Source organism: Mus caroli, unplaced genomic scaffold (genome assembly GCF_978045245.1).
Source record: "Mus caroli unplaced genomic scaffold, Mus_caroli_1 scaffold_1, whole genome shotgun sequence".
NCBI classification, from domain to species: domain Eukaryota; kingdom Metazoa; phylum Chordata; class Mammalia; order Rodentia; family Muridae; genus Mus; species Mus caroli.
In genome coordinates this window covers 173,563,367-173,585,241 of record NW_028227256.1, presented here as the reverse complement: position 1 = coordinate 173,585,241, position 21,875 = coordinate 173,563,367, and the positions used below count along the sequence as shown (strand labels likewise).

The 21,875-nt window shown below is 40.9% G+C and overlaps 1 protein-coding gene and 1 non-coding gene across 3 annotated transcripts in view; both read right to left on the bottom strand.

Moving 5' to 3' along the window:
- Positions 1 to 21,875, bottom strand: part of Wdr64 (WD repeat domain 64) — a 124,038-nt gene that overhangs the window by 7,207 nt on the left and 94,956 nt on the right. Inside the window, exons 17-26 of one of the 2 annotated variants that reach the window (XM_021175403.2) lie at positions 17,486 to 17,587; positions 16,197 to 16,266; positions 15,332 to 15,368; positions 14,365 to 14,501; positions 12,078 to 12,183; positions 11,131 to 11,189; positions 9,995 to 10,104; positions 4,312 to 4,500; positions 2,001 to 2,106; positions 252 to 332 (exon numbers count right to left, since the gene is read on the bottom strand). In XM_021175403.2, coding sequence (XP_021031062.1) covers positions 252 to 332; positions 2,001 to 2,106; positions 4,312 to 4,500; positions 9,995 to 10,104; positions 11,131 to 11,189; positions 12,078 to 12,183; positions 14,365 to 14,501; positions 15,332 to 15,368; positions 16,197 to 16,266; positions 17,486 to 17,587 — 997 coding nt within the window. The remainder of the gene's footprint in view (positions 1 to 251; positions 333 to 2,000; positions 2,107 to 4,311; positions 4,501 to 9,994; positions 10,105 to 11,130; positions 11,190 to 12,077; positions 12,184 to 14,364; positions 14,502 to 15,331; positions 15,369 to 16,196; positions 16,267 to 17,485; positions 17,588 to 21,875) is intronic. The other variant, XR_015046592.1, reaches the window with a different exon arrangement.
- LOC115032541 (U2 spliceosomal RNA) lies at positions 9,710 to 9,891 on the bottom strand. The gene has a single exon (XR_003838194.1). It is a non-coding gene; the product is annotated as a U2 spliceosomal RNA (small nuclear RNA).

Genomic DNA, 21,875 nt, shown 5'->3' with positions numbered 1-21,875 from the left:
TTGTATGTTCTTCTAAGGCATCTGGGTTTTATCCTGAAGGTATGAACTGCTAGGTCAAAGCTCAAAGACACTCTTCTGTGCAACAGCAGAAGTGAACGATTCAAGCTACTAATATATACATGACCCAAGACGTGTCCGGGATAAGAACCACTACATTTACGAAAGCACCAGAAGGCTGATTATGTCAACAATGAGAAGTCAGATTTTGTATTGTCCTGTTACCACTGTAGTTCTAGAAGCTTCTAACTTACCCTGTATATAGGCAGAGAACCAAAAACAATCCCTGCCTCTCGGTTTTCTGTCAGGAAACCTTCCAAAGCATATCGGCGAATCTATAAAACAAAGCAATGATTTACTGGAAGGGGCACGTTATATCCATCAAATATTCATCAAAATATGGGGGGTCAAGCCTAACTCACTGATGTAGATCTTAGGCAAGTAGTCTATTGATAACAAATTAGGGGAAGGGGCTGCCCCAATGGAAATGATATTATTTGCACTGCAAACTGTGTGTCCAAAGGAAATTATCAGAAAACTGAGTAGTTTAATCGGAGACTTCAAGTGAATCACATCTCAGCTTAACTGGTGTGGAAGCCTGTTAGCTCACTGGACAAGTGAGGTGGGATGATAAGGAAGTGAGAGAAGAAATTTGGTGTATTCAAGTGTTTCAATGACTCTACAAAGCCTTTCTAAGGATGTTATCCAATTTTCTTAATATTTCAGTTATCATCTCAGCTTTAGTTTGATGTGTGTGTGTGTGTGTGTGTGTGTGTGTGTGTGTTTTGGAACAATTCTCTATGTAGTCTAGGCTGTCCTGGAACTCACTATGTAAACCAAGCTAGCCTTCTAGCCCAGCGTACTTATGCCAGTCTCCTGAGTTGATATACAACAGTAGGGCCCAGCAATTTTCAACCTTGCCAGTATCATGCTGTCACATTTCTCTTCAGTGACATTCTACCAGTTTGTATGACTGTCACTTCTGTTTTTCTGACAACCTGAAGATTGCTGTTTGTGGTATCACCAGACTATTTAGATCCTGGAATACCCAAAGTGGAATCTCATAATGTTGTTGCAGTGCATTTCTCTGTGTACTAAAGAGGTGTCTTTCCATGTGCTTATTGGCATGTATTTTTTCTTTAGTGAAATATCCAAGCTTTTAAAGCAATTTTAGGACTCTTATTTTTGGAATTTTTTCATATTCCAGGTACCAACCTCTGCTCATTTATGAGTGTTCTGAAGATGGGTGAGTTTGGAAAGGTGAAGGTACTTTCTGCCTGTGTCAAAGGTACCCCAGATGAGTCGCATGCTAGGGAGAGCTCAGAAAGAGTGAGTGTGACTGACAGACCGATAGACTGTGGGGCCAGGCCTGGGCTAGAGATTAATTCCGACAGGTGTGCTTGCTTTATTTGTTGGTGAGCCAGAAGGAATTAATTAATTAATTAACTAATTAGTTAATTCCATACCTCTGGCCCCACACTACATCCATCCTCTAGCATGGTAAATAATCCCAGCTCATTTTTTTTCTCAGATTGCACAGTAAACAAAACGTGCCCCAGAATGGACACTCACTGCCAGGGATGTTTGGAAACAGCCATTGCCAGCCCTTAAACTGGGATACTGCACATGGACTCTATGACTGAGGGGAGAGGTGCTCCTAACTTACTTAAGGGTGCCCAGAGTAATCATTCCACTCCAGAAATACATAACCTTCCCTACTGAGTCAGGGGGACCTGCGACCATATGCTGCATTTTTTACTTTGATGATGCAGAGAGAGGGAACCCAAATGAGGAATGTGGGTTCCCCATTCTCCTGAACCCCTGCTTTCACTTCAGTTTGGTTTCTTATTTACAAATCTATAAGAGAATTGATTTGTATTGTCTATGCCAAAAAAGTTGTGGCAGTTTTTAAAGAGCAACAAACAAAAAGCCCCGGTTACAAGAGTGAGAATATTTGAATTCAAAAATTCAAAAGCAAAGGTAAGTTTTGTTATCTTAGCTACCTTTGGAGAAGAAAGAGACTTGAAAAATTTAAAATCATGTTGCACTTCAAAGGGACTGAGAGGTGGTCGCTTAAAAAGCAAAGACATTGAGCTCATTTTTTTCCATCTGCATACAAAAATACAAAAAAAATAAAAGGTCAGGTACGTAGTTATAGCTTTCATTCCTTGCCAAATAGTCAAGTATCCATGTGTCCTCTCTCTCTCTGCTCCCCATATTGCCTGACTCTCATGGCACCAGTCCCAATGACGCTGACTCTACCTAATTCTTATTCCATTTTGCTTCCTTGATCTCCCTCTAGGGAAACCACAGTGATTTCTACTCTTCCAGGATAAGTCTGTGTAATTAAAATCATCAATTGTCATTTGGGGGGAGCCCTATATAGTAAAAATGAGGGAAAGTCTTATAAATTCAATGCTTGATTTTGAGTGGCCTTGGAAAGTTCCCTACAGTTAAAACTTATTTACATACATATTTAGGAAGTCATAACTGAGCATTAAAAACACCTTTAAAACAAAATCAATAATATGTCTCGAGCCATGATCATTCTAGGCCCAGAGAGAAAGCTCAGTGGGTACCCCCGATTGGCTGATGATATCAGTTCAGTTGCCAGGACCCACATGGTAGAAGGAAATAACTGACTATTATCTGCTGTCCTCTGACCTCCACAGATTCGCTGTTGCATGAACTCTCTGTTCCTCCCCCACCCCCGAAACAAACAAACAAACAAATCTAAAGTTACAGAGTCATTCTGTAGAACAACGCTTAATTTACGCTATAGAGCAAACTTAGTTTGTAAAAACACAATGTGAGCATAATCATACATTTAAATTATTTGAGTTATGACAACCCTTTCATGCTTTGGTATTTGCAAGTTCAACCTGACCCCTCTGCTTGTAGTATTCACTACTAGTTTTTCAGGACAATATTTTGAGTGCCTGTTGGGTACTAGCATTGATCTGAGAACAGGGGATATGAAAATGTGTTGACAAGACTCTGGCCCTCAAAGGACTCATGCATAAAGAAGACTTAATCACAAACTAGAACACGAGAGTAATCTGAAATATGAAGACCCATGATAGTTGACATCAATTCAGCAGAAGCTAGAATCCCAAGAATCAAGCTTGTGGGCGTGGCCAGGAGGGATGCTTTGTAGGTTGATTGAGGTGAGAAACCCTACACTAAATCATTCCATGGGCTGGGGTCCTGACAGAACACAAAGGAAAAACTAAGATAATCAACGTTCTGTCACTCTCCATGTCATGACCAGTTTCTTCAGGCTCTTGTCGCCATGACTTTTCTGCCAAGATGGGTGGTGCCATGTAACCATGAGACAAAACAACTCTTCCTTGAGATATCTTTGCTAGGTATTTGGTTATAGCAGCAAGTAGAGTAACTAATACATGATACATGGATATTCAAGTCTGGAAAATTAACCCCAAATAGGGCAAATTACCACTCCTTGCTGAATATCACCACATAGGTCTAGTTCTACAAGTCTATCTCATATATTTTTTATCCAAGCTCCTTTCTATTGCTCCTTACTGTTCAGCCAAGGCAAGCCTCAAGCCTCCCAGTGGAGCTTTTCAGACATCTGGAGACCTTCTCTGTTTTCCCCAAGTTGGCTGTGTTTTTGAATCCTGTAGTTTCTGACTCTCACCTTCAATTTTTATTTCGAGCATTTACTGCATTCCTGGCATTAAATGATGACATTCAGTATTCCTAGTTTTGACTCACTTAAGATTCTCCAACAGGACTTTGTCAACTGCCTCAAGAGGCTTCTGCCTTGGAAGATAGTTATAAGCCACCTGGTATGGGAACTGAACTGTGGTCCTATATAAGAACAGTAAGTGCTCTTAACCACAGAACCACTTCTTTGGTTCATTGGTTATGGTGTTTTTTGTTTGTTTGTTTTGTCTTGTTTATTGACAGAGAGTTTTGTTAGGTTGCCCATGACAACCCTGGGAGGACTAAGACTGCAGGCATGAGCAGTCAGAGCTACTATACTTCTCCACTTCCCCCTTGGCCCCATATGTAGGACTATATCATATCATGGTTATTTGGCACCTCTGCCGACACAAATGTCTCTTTGTTCTTCTTTGGTATTGCCAACTGGCTATTAAGAATTAGAAGTTTCCGGGACTACTACCTTATTACTGAATTTTAATTTTTAATTTACATGTTTCTCCCTTCCATGGGGCTTCAAAATTATTGAAAAGTTTTGATTTTGAATTTCTCATTGCATCACAGTGTCACCCCATAGTAATAATTTAGTTCTTGTCTGTTCATTTCAAGAAAACTAAATGGCCTCACCTTTCACGGTCAAATATCAGAGGATATTCATATTTTTGTGTCTTCTCTGTGAACTTGCTTTCTTCTTTAATCTCTATGGGATATTCATTAACATCACAAGGCAAAATGAAGTCACTTGTTTGGGAAAGGTCAAACATTCTTCGTTGTCCAAAATACCCACAGTAATGACCACTGGTGGAATTCCAGATCCTGGAGGAGAGGCGAGGAAGGAAAGGGCAGTAAGTGGATAGTCAGAAGAAGTGAGCTTGAGCACATGCCATAGAGCATACGGATTGCCTTGGAAAGTTCTTTCAGTAGTCGTCTCCCTAAATGCTATAAATAGCTAAACATATGTGAACATGTATTTTGTATTTTGGAACTTAGGGCCTCAAGCATACCAGCTAACCATCCTGTCATTGGACTACACTCCCAGCCCTTAAAGTGAACGTTTTGATCGGTCAGAATTCTAACCTGTAACTTTTTGGCATTAGCCAACTTGAACTTTTGCCTGCAGTCTTCACCGATGAAAGCTAGAAAACAAGAAAGACATTTCCCTCCAAACAACCCTGCTACCACAAGCTCATCAGAACCCATGCTGAGAGTTTATGAGTTAAGTTAGGTCTTATCATGGGCTATGTTCATCTGTCCTATAAGGAAGCCATCATCAACAGAAACTCGTGACAAGAGAGATCTGCAAATGCTTTTAATGATACTGAATTCCCCTCACGTTCCAAGGACAATCCTTCCCCTTTTAAGTTCACAGCTGAGTACTGAGAAAGAATGCTAAGGGAAGTTCATTTTTACCCATCAGTATTATTTGTCTTGCCATTGGCCCCACGAAGCTTCCCCAGTCTGCCTAGGTGATTTAAACTAATATAGAATACCATTAGCAGGGCTGTGTGCTCTGTATCTTACAGAGAGATGTTTTGTGTCTTCATTTTTCTTCCTATTTCTTTTGAGGGTCTGGTCCAGCCACCCAGAGATTTAGAGGGAGTCCCTGGTTAGACAAGGCTATCTCATGAGATACTGCTCTTTCTGTGTTAGCCTCTCTACAGACATCTCTTTGTCTTGATTTCAACACTAACCAGGGGTTCTGCTGTACTGACCAAGAAGGAGGAGAACCTAGAGGGACTAAGAGTAGATTCTACACAATTCCAGTAGAGACTACCTCCATCAGTAGATGGAGGGGACAAGCACGGGTATCCAGATGAGACTCCTCATGCTCGACATGGTCTGAGGATTTAATGTGAGCATCTTACACACCTCCTATATTTTAGTTTACAGCACTACTGAGGTAGCATGGCCTGCCCACAGCCGTTACCAGTAAGGAAACAGAGTTATTTATAACAAGCCCTTTAAACAGAGAAGCAAGAAGGTTGAAAAGCTAAATGAATTCTGCTCCAGACACATAACTAAAGTGATGTGCTCCCAACCTCACAATGTTTCTTGTTCTTCATGGCTCTGAACCAAGTTAATAACCCCATCTGATATTCTGAACCTTAGACATGGACCCTGAGCTATCATGAGACTTCTGATTTTCTGTCCAGTGAACCAGGCTTAAGTCTCAAGTATGATTTTTTCTCCATTGAAAAATCATAATCATTTTATAAACAAGATTTAGAATGTTAGAGGGCATGCCTGTTGAGAGTGTGGCAGTATATATTAGCCAAAGGATGTGGCTTACTTACAAAGGCGGCAGTGCTTTGTGACCGCTATTAATAGAGACGAGCTCTATGAGTCGAGTATCTGGGGAGTGTTCCACTTAAAGGAATCATAAAAATAATCTCTCCAGGCCAAGGACGACTGACTTTAACAGTGCACTATTCTAAATGTCTGTGCCCCTCCCCCAAAGTCATGTTGAACCCTAATTCCTAATAGGAAGGCATGAGATGGAGTCTCTGGGAAGTGTTTAAGTCATGAGAATTCTACATTCATAAATGAAATTAGTGCCTGCCTTAGTCTATTTCTCTTTTTTTATAACTGACAGCATGATGTATTGAGACTGAGAGATTCAAAACTAGATGGTCATATAGGGTGAGGTCCTCCATTGCTAGTAGGGGCCTCTCTACAGAGTCCTAAGGCTGTTCAGCAGCATCATAGGACAAGGCAAATGTATCCTTACTCGTGACGTTTATCCTTTAACTTTCTATATTTATTGAGTGTGTGTGTGTGTGTGTGTGTGTGCGCATGGGTTCTTGTGTGGAGGTTAGAAGTTAATTTGTGAAAGTTGGTTTCTTCTCTATTATGTATGCTTCCAAGCCCAAACAGATCATCAGGCTCAGCAACAAGTACTTTTGCTCTCTGAGCCATCTTGCCAGCCCTCTCTTCTTATGAACCACAGTCTCATACATCAGCACCCTACCTTGGTCATTACCTTGGTTACTTCTTAGGAGTCATAACCTCTAAATATCACTGTCAAATTGAGTTCTTGTTCTCTTAATGCCTTACATCGGTGATGAAAATTTAACAGGAGTTTTAGAAGGAACATTTAAATTATAGTAGTGTCCCTAACAAAAGAGTTCTGATGGAGCTGGTTGACCCTTTCCACGGTGTCATGGTTTAGATATAGAATATGCCTAAAGGCTAATGTGTTGGAGGTTTGGTCTCTAGTTGGTGGCACTAGAGAGACTTGATGGGATCATGCACACACTGATCTCATTAATGGATCAGTTCTCAGAAAATAGGTTGGAAGGAAGCACGGTAGAGTTTTATTGGTCACTGGGGACATGCCTTTGAAAGTCATGTCATAGATCCTTTTTGCATATGTTTCTCAGCCTCTAGAAGTGAACATTTTCCTCCACCATGCGCCTCCATCAGGAGGCTCTCTCTCACTGCCGGCCTAAAAACAAGGATGCTCCACCACTCAGGACTGAAGTCTCGGATGCTCTGGGCCTAAGTAGCCCATTCCTTGCAGGCCCCTGATGTGGCTCAGAGTGGAAAGGCACTTGTTGCTCAGCCTGATGACAGGAGTCTGATCCTCTGAATGTGAAATGAGAGAACTGACTCCATGAAGTTGTCCTCTGTCCTCCACGTGTGCACCATGGCACATGTGTGCACCCTCATCACTCGAGCATGTACTTGTGTGTGACACACAACACACAGACCATACTCACACTTTCTCACTCACATACTCACACACATGCATGCTTAAAACCTTCCACCTTTAATCTAATTGAAGCCAGTGTTCTGTTGCAATGATGGAAAGTTGGTACTATGTTAGGAGTTAGGCAGGTGACATTTAAGGAATCAGAGAGCAAGCTCTAACTGTTCAATCTGCTGATATGTGATCTTGGACAATCCAGTCTCCAAAACTATGAGCAATATATTTCTCTTGTTTGTAAACAGTCCATTTGAAAGTGCTTTGTTATAGCAGCCTAAAGAGACAGAGACAAGAGGATAATGCTCATAGCAACAGAGGCTTCTATACCCGTGGTTGGTGTGTGTACATATGCACATGCACTTGCATGCATGCACAAATACATATACTATACCCTTCAGCAAGCATTTCTGTTGAGGGGTAGATGAAAACAAGCCCACATAAAGACCAGAAGACCAAGTCATTAACAGCATGTGTAATGCTATTTTTTTTCCTACAAATAAAACAGCAGGTCACTTCTTTGACGCAGAAATAGCTCTATGTATTTGCCTTCTCTATGGAACCATCTTGATCTTGATATTCCTAAAGTTCCCCCGAATCTTCCCGTATTATAGTTCTTTGGTGACTTCTATCTGGAATGACATCAGGGCTCCCCTGGGTATATATGGCAGGTCCTATTCTCCATGTTAATCTTCCACTTTCTCCTTTAGTTGAAGCTCATGTTCTCTTGATTTGACCTGCAACATGGCTTCCAACTTTAAGCCAATTATTTCCTGTCTAAAACCTGCTAGTGGCTTCTTTAAAGATAAATATTCAAATCTATAGCAATGCCTACTAGGTACTACACAATTGTGTCCCCAACTGAACCCCCACCATCAAGCCAACAGAGTTAGCCAGGACCTATTGAATTTTAATTCAATAACAACAACAACAACAACAATAATAATAATAATAACAACAATAATAAATATTTCCTCTTCTAAATTTGTATTTCAATTGGTCTCATGTGCTTTAAATCTTGCTAGATCTCCTAATATGGTCTAACTTCATCCTTTTAAGAACATGATTCATTGCCATGATTTAAAAACATTTCAGGTGGGCAGCAGTTTGTCTCTAGAAATGTCATGACATTTCCTTTCCTTTTCTTTATATATGTCTATGTATTTTTAGTATTTTGGGTACAAGTGCTTAGCATTGATTACAATTAATTAGTTAAGTTCAAGTAAGTAGGTTATGCAAAAATCAACCACACTAGAATAACTAGCCAACTTTCTTCTCTTTTTACTGGGTGACATTTTGTTTGGGTAGCTTTCTTCCTCTTCTTCTCTTGTTTATTTTCCTTCTTTTTCTCCATTCTTTTCTCCCTTTCCTGTCCTCTTCACCTGCCCTCTCCCTTCCCTTCCCAATTCATGCCTCTTTGCTTTATAATTCTCTTTTTCCTTTCTTTCTTCTTTCTTTCTTTCTTTCTTTCTTTCTTTCTTTCTTTCTTTCTTTCTTTCTTCCTTCCTTCCTTCCTTCCTTCCTTCCTTTCTTTCTTTCTTTCTTTCTTTCTTTCTTTTGTTTGTTCTTTCTTTCTTCCTTCCTTCCTTTCTTTCCTTTCTTTTGTTTGTTCTTTCTTTCTTCTTTCCTTTCTTTTGTTCTTTCTTTCTTTCTTTCTTTCTTTCTTTCTTTCTTTCTTTCTTTCTTCCTTTCTGTCTCTCTGTCTTTCTATCCTTCATTCCTTTTATCCCTCTCTCCCATTTCTTTTCTTTCCCTTTTCCTCCCTCTCACACTCTCCTTTCTTTTCCTCTCCCCTCTTCATTCATTCATCTCTATCCTCCCTCATCTTCCCTCTCTCTTTCTGACAAGATTTCTCAATCTGGATCACAATTCCTGAGCCTAAGAGATGCCCCTGCCTCTTTATCCCCCAAAGACCTGGGACTAGAGCTCTTCCCCACTCTACCCGGCTACACGTTCTTTTCTATGACTAATTTTTAAACTTTTGATCCCCAGTCTCCTTCTGTGTTCTCAGATTTGACTCTAGTTCTCTGAGCTGCCTATCCTGTTTAATCCTTTGAAAAAATCCCATACAACCCAATTCTACTATAAATATTTGTCATAACTTTTTTAAAAAGTGGTATTTGCTTAATGAGTCTGTGTGAGAGCAAACATTACAAAGAATGCTTCTGCCCCCTTTTTTCATAAAGGAGTTCTCATGTCCATGGATATAGAAAAAGAAAAAGTGAGTGATAAGCTTCTCAAAACTTCGTTATATAACTTTTTGGTTTACTTATAAACTTAATCTAATAAGTGTACCAAATTGTGCTTTTTCTTAAGTCCCATGAAGGGGGAGCATCATCAACAGAGCTGTTGTAACCCTAGCTCATGGAATATATGAAGAAAGCTTCAATCCCATCTTCCAGATCCCAAGTCTGTTTGTTATGTTGTCCTCAGATGGAGGACACATCAGAGATTTAATTGGTAAGGATACACACCTGATCTTAGCCAAAAGACCAAGAAACTACCCGAAGTGCTGCATCTTTACTGAACACACCAACATTAGCACCAACTCTGACTCTGCTCACACTAGAAACCCCGAGTTCACAAGATGGACCCGTCTGAGTTTACCTCACTGAGCCATCAATGGAGGCAGTAAGCACCACCTGCTTGTCTTCCACGTAGATCACTTGAATAATTTCTAAAGAATGGGCACGCCAGGAAAGCAGCTGTTTGAATTTCTAGATGGCAACAAGAAGATCTTGGAATGAATCAAAATACAGTCTTAAGCAAAATCATTTCTCATTGAGGAGCTACATTTATGAGTGGGTAGGATAGACAGTGATTAAGGCTCTGCTCTGATGAGCTTTCTCCTGCTTACTGAGGTGGCACAAATACCCCAACTTTAGAGAGGTGTTACTCTGTACATGTCCCTGCTGGAGAAAGGAGCTCATATATTTATTATTTCATCATGGACTGTAGTGGATGGTTGGTAGTTGTGGGAGACACAGTGAAGAGCATCGGGAGAGAGGGAAAGCAGATCCAGGAGGTGAAGGCCAAGGACAAGACTGACCAAGAGTCTAGAGAAAGCATTGGCTATGTTCTTCTTTGCACAGGGTATGGGGTAGGAGGCACTTGTTGTAAGGTATTGGCAAAAAGAGTAGGCACAACTTACTCTCTTTCAAAAACATTGAAGGGGAGTCAACTAATATCTTCTCTAACGTTTTCCCTCAAGTTTGGAGTTCCTGAGGGCCTTCAGAAGACACCCCCACAGTTTGTTCTACAGTAATATGTTTCTCTCTACCCATCGATGAACACACTAAGATTGCACATCCCCTGGACTATCTACTTAGGGTCATCTCTGTGACCAAAGTCCTAGGAGCTTGAAGTTTTTCTGTGTGTCTCCTATTCCTTGAGATCTTAGAGGGTTGAAAAGAATTTCTTCTGAGTTTCCTAGATTGCTGACTCAGTTTCCTGTGGATGTTCTTAAATAGGCAGGCTAAAACTCTGCACTTTCCCACTTCATATTGTTTCAAAGCCGTTAAAGAACATTTGATCATCCAAGGTTCTGTCTCTGTCATAAGGTAGCATCCATCCAAGCAAAGGCTGGGCCCATGTAGTTCAAATTGCAGCAGAGTCTGTACTTGGAGAGTACGGAGGAAGGGGGTGGGGAGGGACACTTGTACTTTCATCTTCTGTGTCTCCAGAACCGTGCTCATCAAACATGAGATGATCACTGTATTTATGTGGAAAGCTAAAGTTCATACCTTTTCATCATGAGGTGGATCCATGAAGGAACTAATAGTGCAAAGGATAACGTGTCCTTCTGTATAAAATTTAAACATTGGAGTCTTTAATTAGATATTATATTCTTTAGGTAAACACTCCCCATAATGACAAGTCATTTTGACTCAGGCCCTTATATTAGTCGATAGAATAGAACCTGATAAACCAGATACAAAAAAGGAATTTGGAGTATGGGGGATCTAGCTTGGTAGTGGGCTTGCCTAGCATTTGAGAAATCCTGGGTTTGATCCCCAGCACTGCATAAAACTGAGTGTGGTGGCACATCCCTATAACCTTAGCTTCAGGAGCTACAGGCATTGTGATTAGAAGTTCAAGGTCGTCCTTAGTTATATAGCATGTTTGAGGCCACCCTGGGCTACCTGAAGTCCTATCTCAAACTTTGTAAAAAAGAAAAGAAAGAGCAGCAACACTAACTCAGATTGTTTCATAAAAAGAAGGGCAAAACATTTCCAAGCCCATTTTAATAAGCTAGGGTTACCCTGATAACAAATCCAGATATAAATCTAACAATAAGGGAGAATTATAGAACTATCTATATAAGGAATCAAAATCCTGGTCCTGGAGGACACACAGGAAGAAGGGCATATGCCACAAACGTAGAAGGTTGACTTTCATACCTACCCCTCTGTAGCTGTAACTTTCTCATCATGAGCATACCTCTTGGAGACTTTCATTTGTCTTTGTAAATGTCATGTGTGTTTCTCAAAAGCTATTTTTATATTAGGCAGGTTCTTTCTTTCATTTTTTCAATGAAATGAGAATGAAATGATTTCCTGGCTATCCTGGAACTCATTCTGTAGACCGGGGTGGCCTAAACTCAGAAATCTGCCTGCCTCTGCGCCTCCGGATTAAAGGCGCGAACCACCACTGCCCAGCTGCAGGTTCTTAAAACAGAGCAAGGGCTTACCCACATTCCCAGCCAGTAGTATCCTGCAGCACGAGTCAGTGTATAGTGACGTCAGGGAAATGGCAGAGTGCTTCGTGAAGGGCAGCATGTCTTTTATAAGCTTCCCCTAAACAAAGCACAAGGCAAACAAGGCTTCTGTGACGATAAGTTCTATCAAATCACAAGATTAAAGTTGAATTTCACTCTACCCAAGACATCTCAATTTTTATCTCTACTACTAACAGGATTTCCTCATCTGCACCAAAAACAACTTGACCCTATCCATGAGGACTTATTTGAAATGATGGATAACTCAAAGTATGGACAACTTCCAGATGATTGTTATTGATTTCCTCTTTTCCCTGTGTTTTCCATGGGTGTTTTCACACAATTCCTTGTGTGGGATTTCAACTAGAGGGTTTCTCCTTACACTGACATTCCTTTCAAAGTCAAATGCAACTGCATGGTGACAAGGCATATTTCAATAGACATACTACATGCTAGGCAAACATACCTGACTATAAAAGCAATAACGGATTGCAAAAGGTTTGAACTCACAAACTATTTTGAGTGCTATAAGCTAGCCTTTGGAAGGGCTTCAATAGCATTATCTCATTGGAGACTTACTGAGAACAGAGTTTGAATCAGCAGATGTTCTCTAAGACTCCTTGGATATCGTCTCTTCTGCTTCTCTCTTTTCTTCACTATCTATAAGGCATTCTATTCCAAGATCATCTGGGAGATAGTTTGTGTTTTCAAACCTCAGGTTTCTTACAAAGCTAGAACCTGTGGGCAGACTGGCACTGAGCTGGTGGACAGCCCTACTGCTTTGTGTTCTTGGGTCTCTGTGTAGGTCACATAACACCATTGTCATCTCCTGAGTCCCCTGAAGAAGGCTCACCACAGTGTTTGCATCTTCTTGTGTCTCCTAGAGTTTCAGAGTCATAATAGGGCACCTACTTACAACTCCATCATTGTCTGTTCCCCTGATTTGAATTCTTGTTCTTTTTTAAAACTTTACTGTGTGTGTGTTGCATATGTGGAGCTCAGAAGACAATTTTGTGGAGCTACTTATCTCCTTCTTCCAGGATTTGAGCTCAGGTTTTCACACTTGTGTGGCAACTAAATTTTACACACTGAGCTATCTTTCTGGTCCCTAATTTGTACTTTTAAATTGGGATGCACACCCTCCAACCCACCAAATCACTTGAACTCTTTTGTTAAATTAAAGCTACTGTTTCACAGTAAAAAACTTTAAGGACATTCAAAGTGATGCCATAGCATCTTTCAGTAATTTATATCATTAAAGTTTGATATTAAGGTTCAGCGAGTAAAGGGGCTCGCTGCCAAGCCTGGCAACCTACATTTGATCCCTGAGACCTGCATGGTGGAAGAGGCGACTCTCACAGGTTTCCTTCTGACTTTCTCATTACTGCCACGGCATACATGTGCATGTGTGCATGTACAATTATACATATATGCAGATAAATAAAGATAATAAGATATTTTATATGCTCTATGTCAGTATTCTTTTATTTCTGTTTTACGTTATGTAAATATGAATGTGTAGGGGTGTGTGTGTGTGTGTGTGTGTGTGTGTGTGTGTGTCTAGACCAAAGAACAATCTTGGCTGTCACTCCTTAGGAAGACCATTTACCTTATTTTGAGACAAGATCTCACCAGGCGTGGTGGCACACGCCTTTAATCCCAGCACTCGGGAGGCAGAGGCAGGCGGATTTCTGAGTTCAAGGCCAGCCTGGTCTACAGAGTGAGTTCCAGGACAGCCAGAGCTATACAGAGAAACCCTGTCTCAAAAAACTCAAAAAAAAAAAAAAAAAAAAAAAACCAGACAAGATCTCTGCCTTGCCTATAGATTTTCAGCTAGAATATCTAGCATGCAAGCCCAAGGGATCTACTGATCCCTCCTCCCAACACTGGGATTATAAGTGTACTCGACCTTGTTTAATTTTTTATTGTGGATTCTAGGGGTTTTACTCATCTCCCTAGCCCCTTGCATCCTTTTACAGAATACATTATTAATGACACTTTACTTAAATATCCAGTAAACTATTGTTATCAATTCACAGCTGAGTTTGAAAGATCTGAAACTGTTAACAGTTTGGATGACTTAATGCCTTTAGTAGTAAAATGGACCTAGTGTAGAGTTTGGCAATAGTCAGTGGATAGACCTTGGCTGGAAGAGGGAAATGTTTGCATTGAATTCCATGTGGAAGAAGGCTGCAGTGTATAACTATCCTCTTTATCATCCCATCCCTTTTGAGTCCCAGTCAACACCAAACTTCATCACCTCCAGCGTCCACAAACGGAGGTGTCCATCCTCATGCGCAGAGACCAGGAGAGGAGGCTGTGGTTCCACGGAGCTGATGGGTACAGGTTGTCTCCTGCTTGCTGACTGCTGCTCTCCCACCATGTCTGTGTGCTCACCTAGTAAGAAAAACTCATGAGCTCTGTTGGTATTTACAACCCTTGGAGTTTCAAGCTTTATGGAACAGCAAAGAAGAGATGGGCGGGAGGGAAAGAGTAATGTAAGGTTTTCTCAAAAAAATATATATATATAGTTTAAACTTGAGAAGACTCACAGGGAAGAAAACAGAAAAAGTACTTATACAATAGAATCCTGGATCACTGGTAAAGTCTAAAAGACTTGGCTGGGGTCCTATTTGTAAAAACCTCTACAAGATTCTGCATGTGGTGCCTAAACCTTGTGAAAGTTTTAACACATCTAGAATGTTTTATAAATCTGACATAGGTTTTAACAAAATGCACTGGAGACTAAAAAGTTCAGGAATATTTTAGATTTTAAAAACCTAGAATTAGCATAAAAGACATCATTTGTTTGTGTCCATGCTGGGAATGTTTTCAAATATGTCATTCTTTTTCAAATGAACATATATCAAGAATAATGGACTTCCTGATGATGTTTTCAAACATATATAGAATATACAGCAGTCATCTTTACTCTGCCTTACTCTTCCACATTCTTTCCCCCTCCCATTGATGCCCTTAAAAGCCATTATTTTAGTAGATATCCTTTCCTTTAGACTACCAAGACACCCAAATACTTCAATACTTCAGTTACAGAAAGAGAACATCAAGACTATGCTATCACATGAAATCCTGGTTGCAAAGGAGCTGCCTGGTCTGGGCCATAGCTCTGTGGTGGAGTACTTTCCCAGGATGTGTGAGGCCCCAGTGATACAGAGAGAAAGAAAAGACTCGGCCTCTTGATTCTACAGAAGTGAGTTCATACTGACCTTTGACATCGGTGTCATGTATGCTTTGCTTACTTCCCTGAATGGAGAAGAGAGAGAAGACGTTTCTGTGACATTACAAGGAAATGAGGTCTACTAGGTGGGCAGCCCCTACAGAGAGCTGAGTTGACTTTCCTAAGTCTTAATGTTAGATGTCAACTTAAAATTATTTCTTTGAAATAGTGTATTGCAGAGATTTTCATAGTCCTAAATGGAAGAGCTATAAAATAATGGCATTTCCTGGTGGCTTGCACTAGTGACAGTGATTAGGCCCCCAGTGCATGCCTAATTCTTGGTGTGCCCACCTCTCATTTTACAGACAATCATATCAGGTGCCTTTATTCCCCTGATCCTACTGAAAAGGAAACATAAACTTCGTGTTTAATGACAAGGCTAGACTGAATCTGGCAGGACACAGAAGACTTAGATTTGGGCATGGTTCTGCCTGGCTTTTATATCCATCCAGTTATGTTTGCTTTCTACCACACTAGTTCTTTCAAAATAATGTCTGTGTGAAAATTTGACTTAATAAAAATTCTGATTGGAAAAACACTCTGCAAAAATTTGTAAGATTGGAACTGACATCCCAGAAGGCTGCTGCATTATATTATGGGCTGTGATTTAATTATACCACATGTGAAATATGATAACATGGAAGAGATGCTCAAAATCACCGGGTTATTTTACAAGCCTAAAAACAATGTGTTTAACTTATCAATATGCTTATTTTACAGCTGTTCACACATGGGAAGACCTTGAAAATAAAGTTCTTCAATGTAGTCATTGAATTTTAGGGAAAACAAAGATTTCACATGTACACATAGTTACTGCTTACAGCAGGAAGATGTTCTCACTGTCTCCTACTCACCTTGCTACTCTGGGGACCCTTGCTTGAATCACATTGGGTTGATGAACATATAGAATCCTGACTTGATCTCCTGAAGAGAGATGGAGGAGATACAACATTGGAAAGGTCAGATACTCCACAGGACCCAGTGTCCTCTACTCTAGTTTCAGGAGGCTATTTCCTCCTCATGTGTGAAAGTGTCCCACCCACTTGCCTACATCTCATACCCACATCCCATGCAATGAATGCTCCCTGGTTTGGTGTTAGAGGAGAATGCTAGAAAGCTAAGACATGGAAGGGTATGGGTGTTGGCTGGGTCTAGGAAACACAGGCCCAGCCCACCTCTCTGCTTATGCTAGGTTGAGCCATTGATTTTCCCACACTGAAAGGCAGGGGCAGATGGTAGTGGTAGTGACAAGTCTGGCTAACTTCTTGCACTGTTGTTATTTTTTTTTTTTTCTGGTCTGACTCTGTCTCTCCTCTTCTTTGTGGGAATGGGCTGAAAGGTAGCTTATGTACAAAACAAAACAAAACAAAACAAAACAAAACAAAACAAAACAAAACACCCAGCCTGGATAATAGTCTCCAGAGATTTTTGATGTAATTTTAAGACAACATATAAACAAGGTTTTAGATTCTGACTCAACAACAAGTGAACCCTAACTATAGCACAGAAAGCTTTCATTTCCTTCTAGAGATTTCTTTAATATTGTTGCTTGAAACTTCAGATTGCTAGAGCAAAGATAAGTAGAAAATAGAAAAAAAAACAAAGCACGTTTAATTAGACATTTCATAAAGAGTCCTCTGCTCTCACAGGGGTGAGTGGATGGGACTGTCCAGTTCTGCTGGGTAGCGCATGAGACCTGCAATGCCATTTCCATCTGCGCCCTCTAAGTCCTACATTTGCTTCACATCTGCACTGACAGTGCTAGGTTTAGCTAAAAGTATGATCCAGTGAGCAGCTCCCATTTCTGCTACTGTTGTAAAGGGAGTTATGAGGCCAACATGGTAGGTAAGGGTTCACACCAGGAGGCTGCCACATCAAGTATTTACACAGAGACCTACACGGTAAGGGTCCACATAGTAAGAGTGACATGATAAGAGTCTACACAGTGAAGCTGACATGGTCGGTAAGTGGCTACCCAATCAACATGTCAGAACCCTAGAAAGTATGACAGTAAGAAAACAAAGGAGTCAGCTCAACACCCACCTTCTTCCCGCTGTCCCTTCCTCAATGCTGGGAGATGGGGAGCTCACCTCACCTACCTGGGTTCCAGAGAGCACACTGTAACCACGAAGTTCTAAGTTACCTTACACATTCAGGACTTCGGAAGAGGAACATTATGTCATTAATTCGAAAGCGTTTGGGATCCAACTCAGGATCTGTAGAGAAGCAATCCTCGGGCCGGTATCTGAAAATAAGCATGTCTTTGCCTAATAAACTGTCCAAACTAGGTATGAGTCTCACCTTACTTACATTGTCATACATCCCATGCAGATCTAACAACTTCCAATGTTATCACTGTAAATGAAGTGGAAGCCTAGAGGAGTTGAGTTTGATATACCTTCTTTCTTTGCTAAAGCTTTTCAGTACCACGTGACCATCAGATGACCTAAAAGTCTTTTTTTAAATTTTATTTTATTTTTTTTTTAGACAGGGTTTCTCTATGTAGCCCTGGCTGTCCTGGAACTCATTTTGCAGACCAGGCTGGCCTTGAACTCAGAAATCTGCCCGTCTCTGCCTCCCAAGTGCTGGAATTAAAGGTGTGTGCCACCACTGCCCGGCTGACCTAAAAGTCTTTATTCCGATTAATTGGGACTGATTTCCTACCTACAAGTCAGCGAGTGTGTAAACCTGTAGAGAAACAATGGGAAGTTTCATACAGTTTAAACAGAATTATACTCTGAACATGTGGAATGATAGAGTTCAGTGAAATGTGGTGCCTATAACTTATAACTGCTTATAACTGCACCCTGATCCCATTGCTCTAGGCTTGCATGGACCCAGAGCCAATGGAACTTTAGGTCTTGAGAATAGAACAGTAGTCTCTAACCACCTACACTAGACTTCATGCTCCATCCTTAAATATTTGCATTCCTTTGGGAGACCTGACCTCTTAGCAGCATGCCCCCCCTTTTTTTTTTCTTTTTTTAAAGGAAATTACTTCTGTTAATTTGAGCTGATGAGTGATTGCTAAAATTTGGATCTGGAACACCCTCAAAGAATCCATATTTTAAAGGCTTGCTCCCCAGATTGGTGCCCTTGGGAGGTATTGAGCTTTTAAGAGGTGGTGCCTGGTCAGAAGTTTCCCAGTCATTTGGAAAGTAGATCCCTCAGAGAAATCTGCCACCTTCTCCTCTGTGGGAACTAAAAGGGGCCTAGGGGAAAGAGGGGGGATGGGAGGGCTGCCAGATGCTTTCCACTCAGCTCCGGGTGAGCATCTAAGCCTCTGACCCCACTCGATGGGGGGTGGACAAGGGGCAGTCCCCGAAACCACAGGGCCAGGGCAACACCCTGTGCCCCGGGGTTATGGGAGAGAGGGTTGAGGGAGAGAGGTTCCCACACAGGTGAGAGTCTGTGCAGCAGGCCTTGATGAGCAGAGACTGTCTATGGTTTTAGAGCTTTATTATAGAAAGGCAGGGGAAAGAAAGAAGGTAAAAGAGAGAGAGAGGCCAGCCATGGCCAAGAGGAAAGAAGGGGGAAAGGAGAGAGAAGAAAGGCTAGAGAATAAGAGGGAGAGAGAGGAAGAGATAGGAGAGAGGAGAGGAGAAGACAGAGAGGAGAGAGGAGTGAGAGAGCAAGGAGGGGCCAAACAGCCCCTCTTAAAGTGGGCTGCTTTATCTTACTGTTGCTAGGTAACTGGGGAGGAGTTTAGCCTGAAGGTCAGAAGCTTGGGACATTGCCTACAGGACTACTAGCTATGCTTCACTTGTTGGGGCCAAAGGGGCGGTAACTTTGACAGGAGCCAGAGTTCCAGGAGACATGAGAGAAGTCCTTCCGTACCATGTAGGTGAATTATCACCTCGGGGTCCCTTGGTTCAGACTTCAGCTTGACTGGAGACCAGACTGTCTGTATATAGCCCAATGGCCCACACTCCTCCTCTTTCTGTTTATTTTTTCTCTATGAGATGTTCCAACTCTGACCTCATGCCTCCTCACAGACCAAAAGCAACAGGATTGTTGATCACTTGACCCTCTGAAACCATGAGCCAAGACAAACTGCCGTAGGAATTTGTTACAGCCACCGAAAGGAGACTAACAAGGTGGTTCAGGGGTCTCGTATGAATGGGAGCAATGTAAAAAAAGCAGCTTGAGAATTTGAGGACCTTTTTAGCTCAATGGTTTTAAATATGTGTGGTCATCAATCAATCATGAAATGGATTATTATAGCAAGAAATGTTACTAATTTTGAACCCCCAAATCATAATGTTCTTGAGAAAGAAGGGTTCTTTCTGACTGGTGAAGGAATAAGACAAATTGAGGTGTATTTAGAAGCAGTAGGTTGGGCAGATGGTTCAATGCGTAAGGGCACTGGCTGCTCTCATGGTGGTCCTGTATTCAACTCCCAGCCTCCATATGGAAGCTCACAACTGTCTGTAAATCTAGTACCAGGGGATCTGATGTCCTCTTCTGGCCTCTATAGGCACTAGACACTTAGGTGGTACACAGACATACATGAAGAGAAAGCACTTATACATATAAAATTGAATTATAAATAAAACAGTAGAAATGGCCTCCACCATAAATACAGGAATAGAATTCAGTTTTTATAACCAGTAAAGCTGAGAATATATTACCGTACACAGTTCTGGGATAAGTTGTGTCTTTTTTCCAAAAGACTCTAGTGATTCTGAATTAAAATAAATGTTCTATGTGTATGTGTGTTTGTAGATGTGTAGTGGCCAAAGGACAACCTCTGTGTTGCTCCCCTGGCATAGGACTCATTGTTTTTAAGGCAGAATATCTCATTGGCCTCAAATTTGTCAAGTAGGTTAGGCTGATTGGTGACTAGCAAACCCTAGGTATCTACTTGTCCCTACTTCCCCAGTGCTGGGGTTATAAGTATGTATCGCAGCACCTAGCTTTTTATACTTAGATCCAGGGGTTGAGCTCAGGTCCTTGTGCTTGCAATGAAAATACTTTCCTCACTGAACAATCTCCCAGGACCCTACTGCTTTAAAATAATTGTCTGCCTATAGAAAAGAGACACAGTTTATAATTCACTATAGTTGTTTTTCTTTATTGAGCACTATCTTTGCATGTATTCCTTGAGAAAATGTTGGGTACTTAAGCAAGAAAAATTGCTATCTTGATATTGGAAATAGCTCAGGACAGCTGCCCCCTCTTTTTACAGTGGCATCAGCACTGATCTTTTTCATCTCTCTTTTGTGCCTTCTCAGTAGTGAGTCAGATACAAACTGACACCTTCAATGAGAGAACTGTTCATGAGAATGTGAGGAATTGTCCAGTGAGTTGTAGACACAGGTATCAAATGACAAGTACTCAGTGCAGAAGAAAAGCCTGAGGACAGGCACTGAGTGTTAGGATGGGGCCAACTTTTGATGAAAGGAGGTGTGGTCTAGGTAGACTAGTAGGAGATAATGCCCTCTAACTAGAGGTAGAGATTTCTTATGTGCTTTCCTCTTTTTCTTCTTCCTTTCCCTTCTTCTCTAAGGTAAGCTTGATTTTATTTTGGTTTATTTAAGATTATTGGGCATTTTTATCTGCCAATAATTTTGCAAGCCTCCTTGATATAGGGTGTCCATCTAAGATCCCAATTCATACCTCCAAGTACACAAGTCAAGACAGTCTATTATTTACACTTTAGCTATACAGATAATACACTATGTTAGGTCCTTTAAACCAATGTCAGGAACACTTAGAGATGATGATTAATTGGGGAGGGTAAAGACTCTATGATAGAGAACATTTCAACATTGAGAGGTTGAGGTCCAAGATGCACCCAATATATTAGCCCATGCTAGAGGCATCGTATAAATTGGATATGCTGACATGAATGAGAATAAAATTCTTTCAGAATATTTATTACCATTTGTATTTGGCAAAGAAGTAGGATTGGTGGCACTAGGAATGCAGAGGGAGGAGAAGTTTGACGGAGGGGCAGAGGTCAGAAATTGAGAAGTTTGAAGTGACTGAGGAGTGATCAGAATTCCAGTACATAATTGGATATGCACAACTTGCAAGTTTGTAGACGTTAGTGTGTTAAGTTATTACACATTTTAAATATATGTTGGGGCTAGAGATATGGCTGAGTGGTTAAGAGCACTGGCTGATCTTCTAGTGGACCCAAATTTGATTTCTTGCACCCACATGCTGACTCACATCTGTTTGTAACTCTAGCCTAAGGGGAGTCAATGTCTTCTTCTGGCCTCTGCCAGGTATCAGGCAAAACATCCATATAAAAAACAAATAAAATTTAAAAAATAAAATTAAAACAGTTTATTGATATCATAAATTTAAATATGGAAAGGTCAGATATTTGTGTAAAGAAAAATATCTTGGGTATACAAATATTTGTGGTTTTTCTGTTTGTAATCATGGAATTTAGATATTCAGAACATAACGTACTTATGAGAAGGAACTCCAGGAAAATCCGCCCTAAAGGTTATCACCACCATTACCAACACCTCTTTTCTCTGAGTATTGCTTGTTATTTAAACTCTTGTGCAGCAAAATGT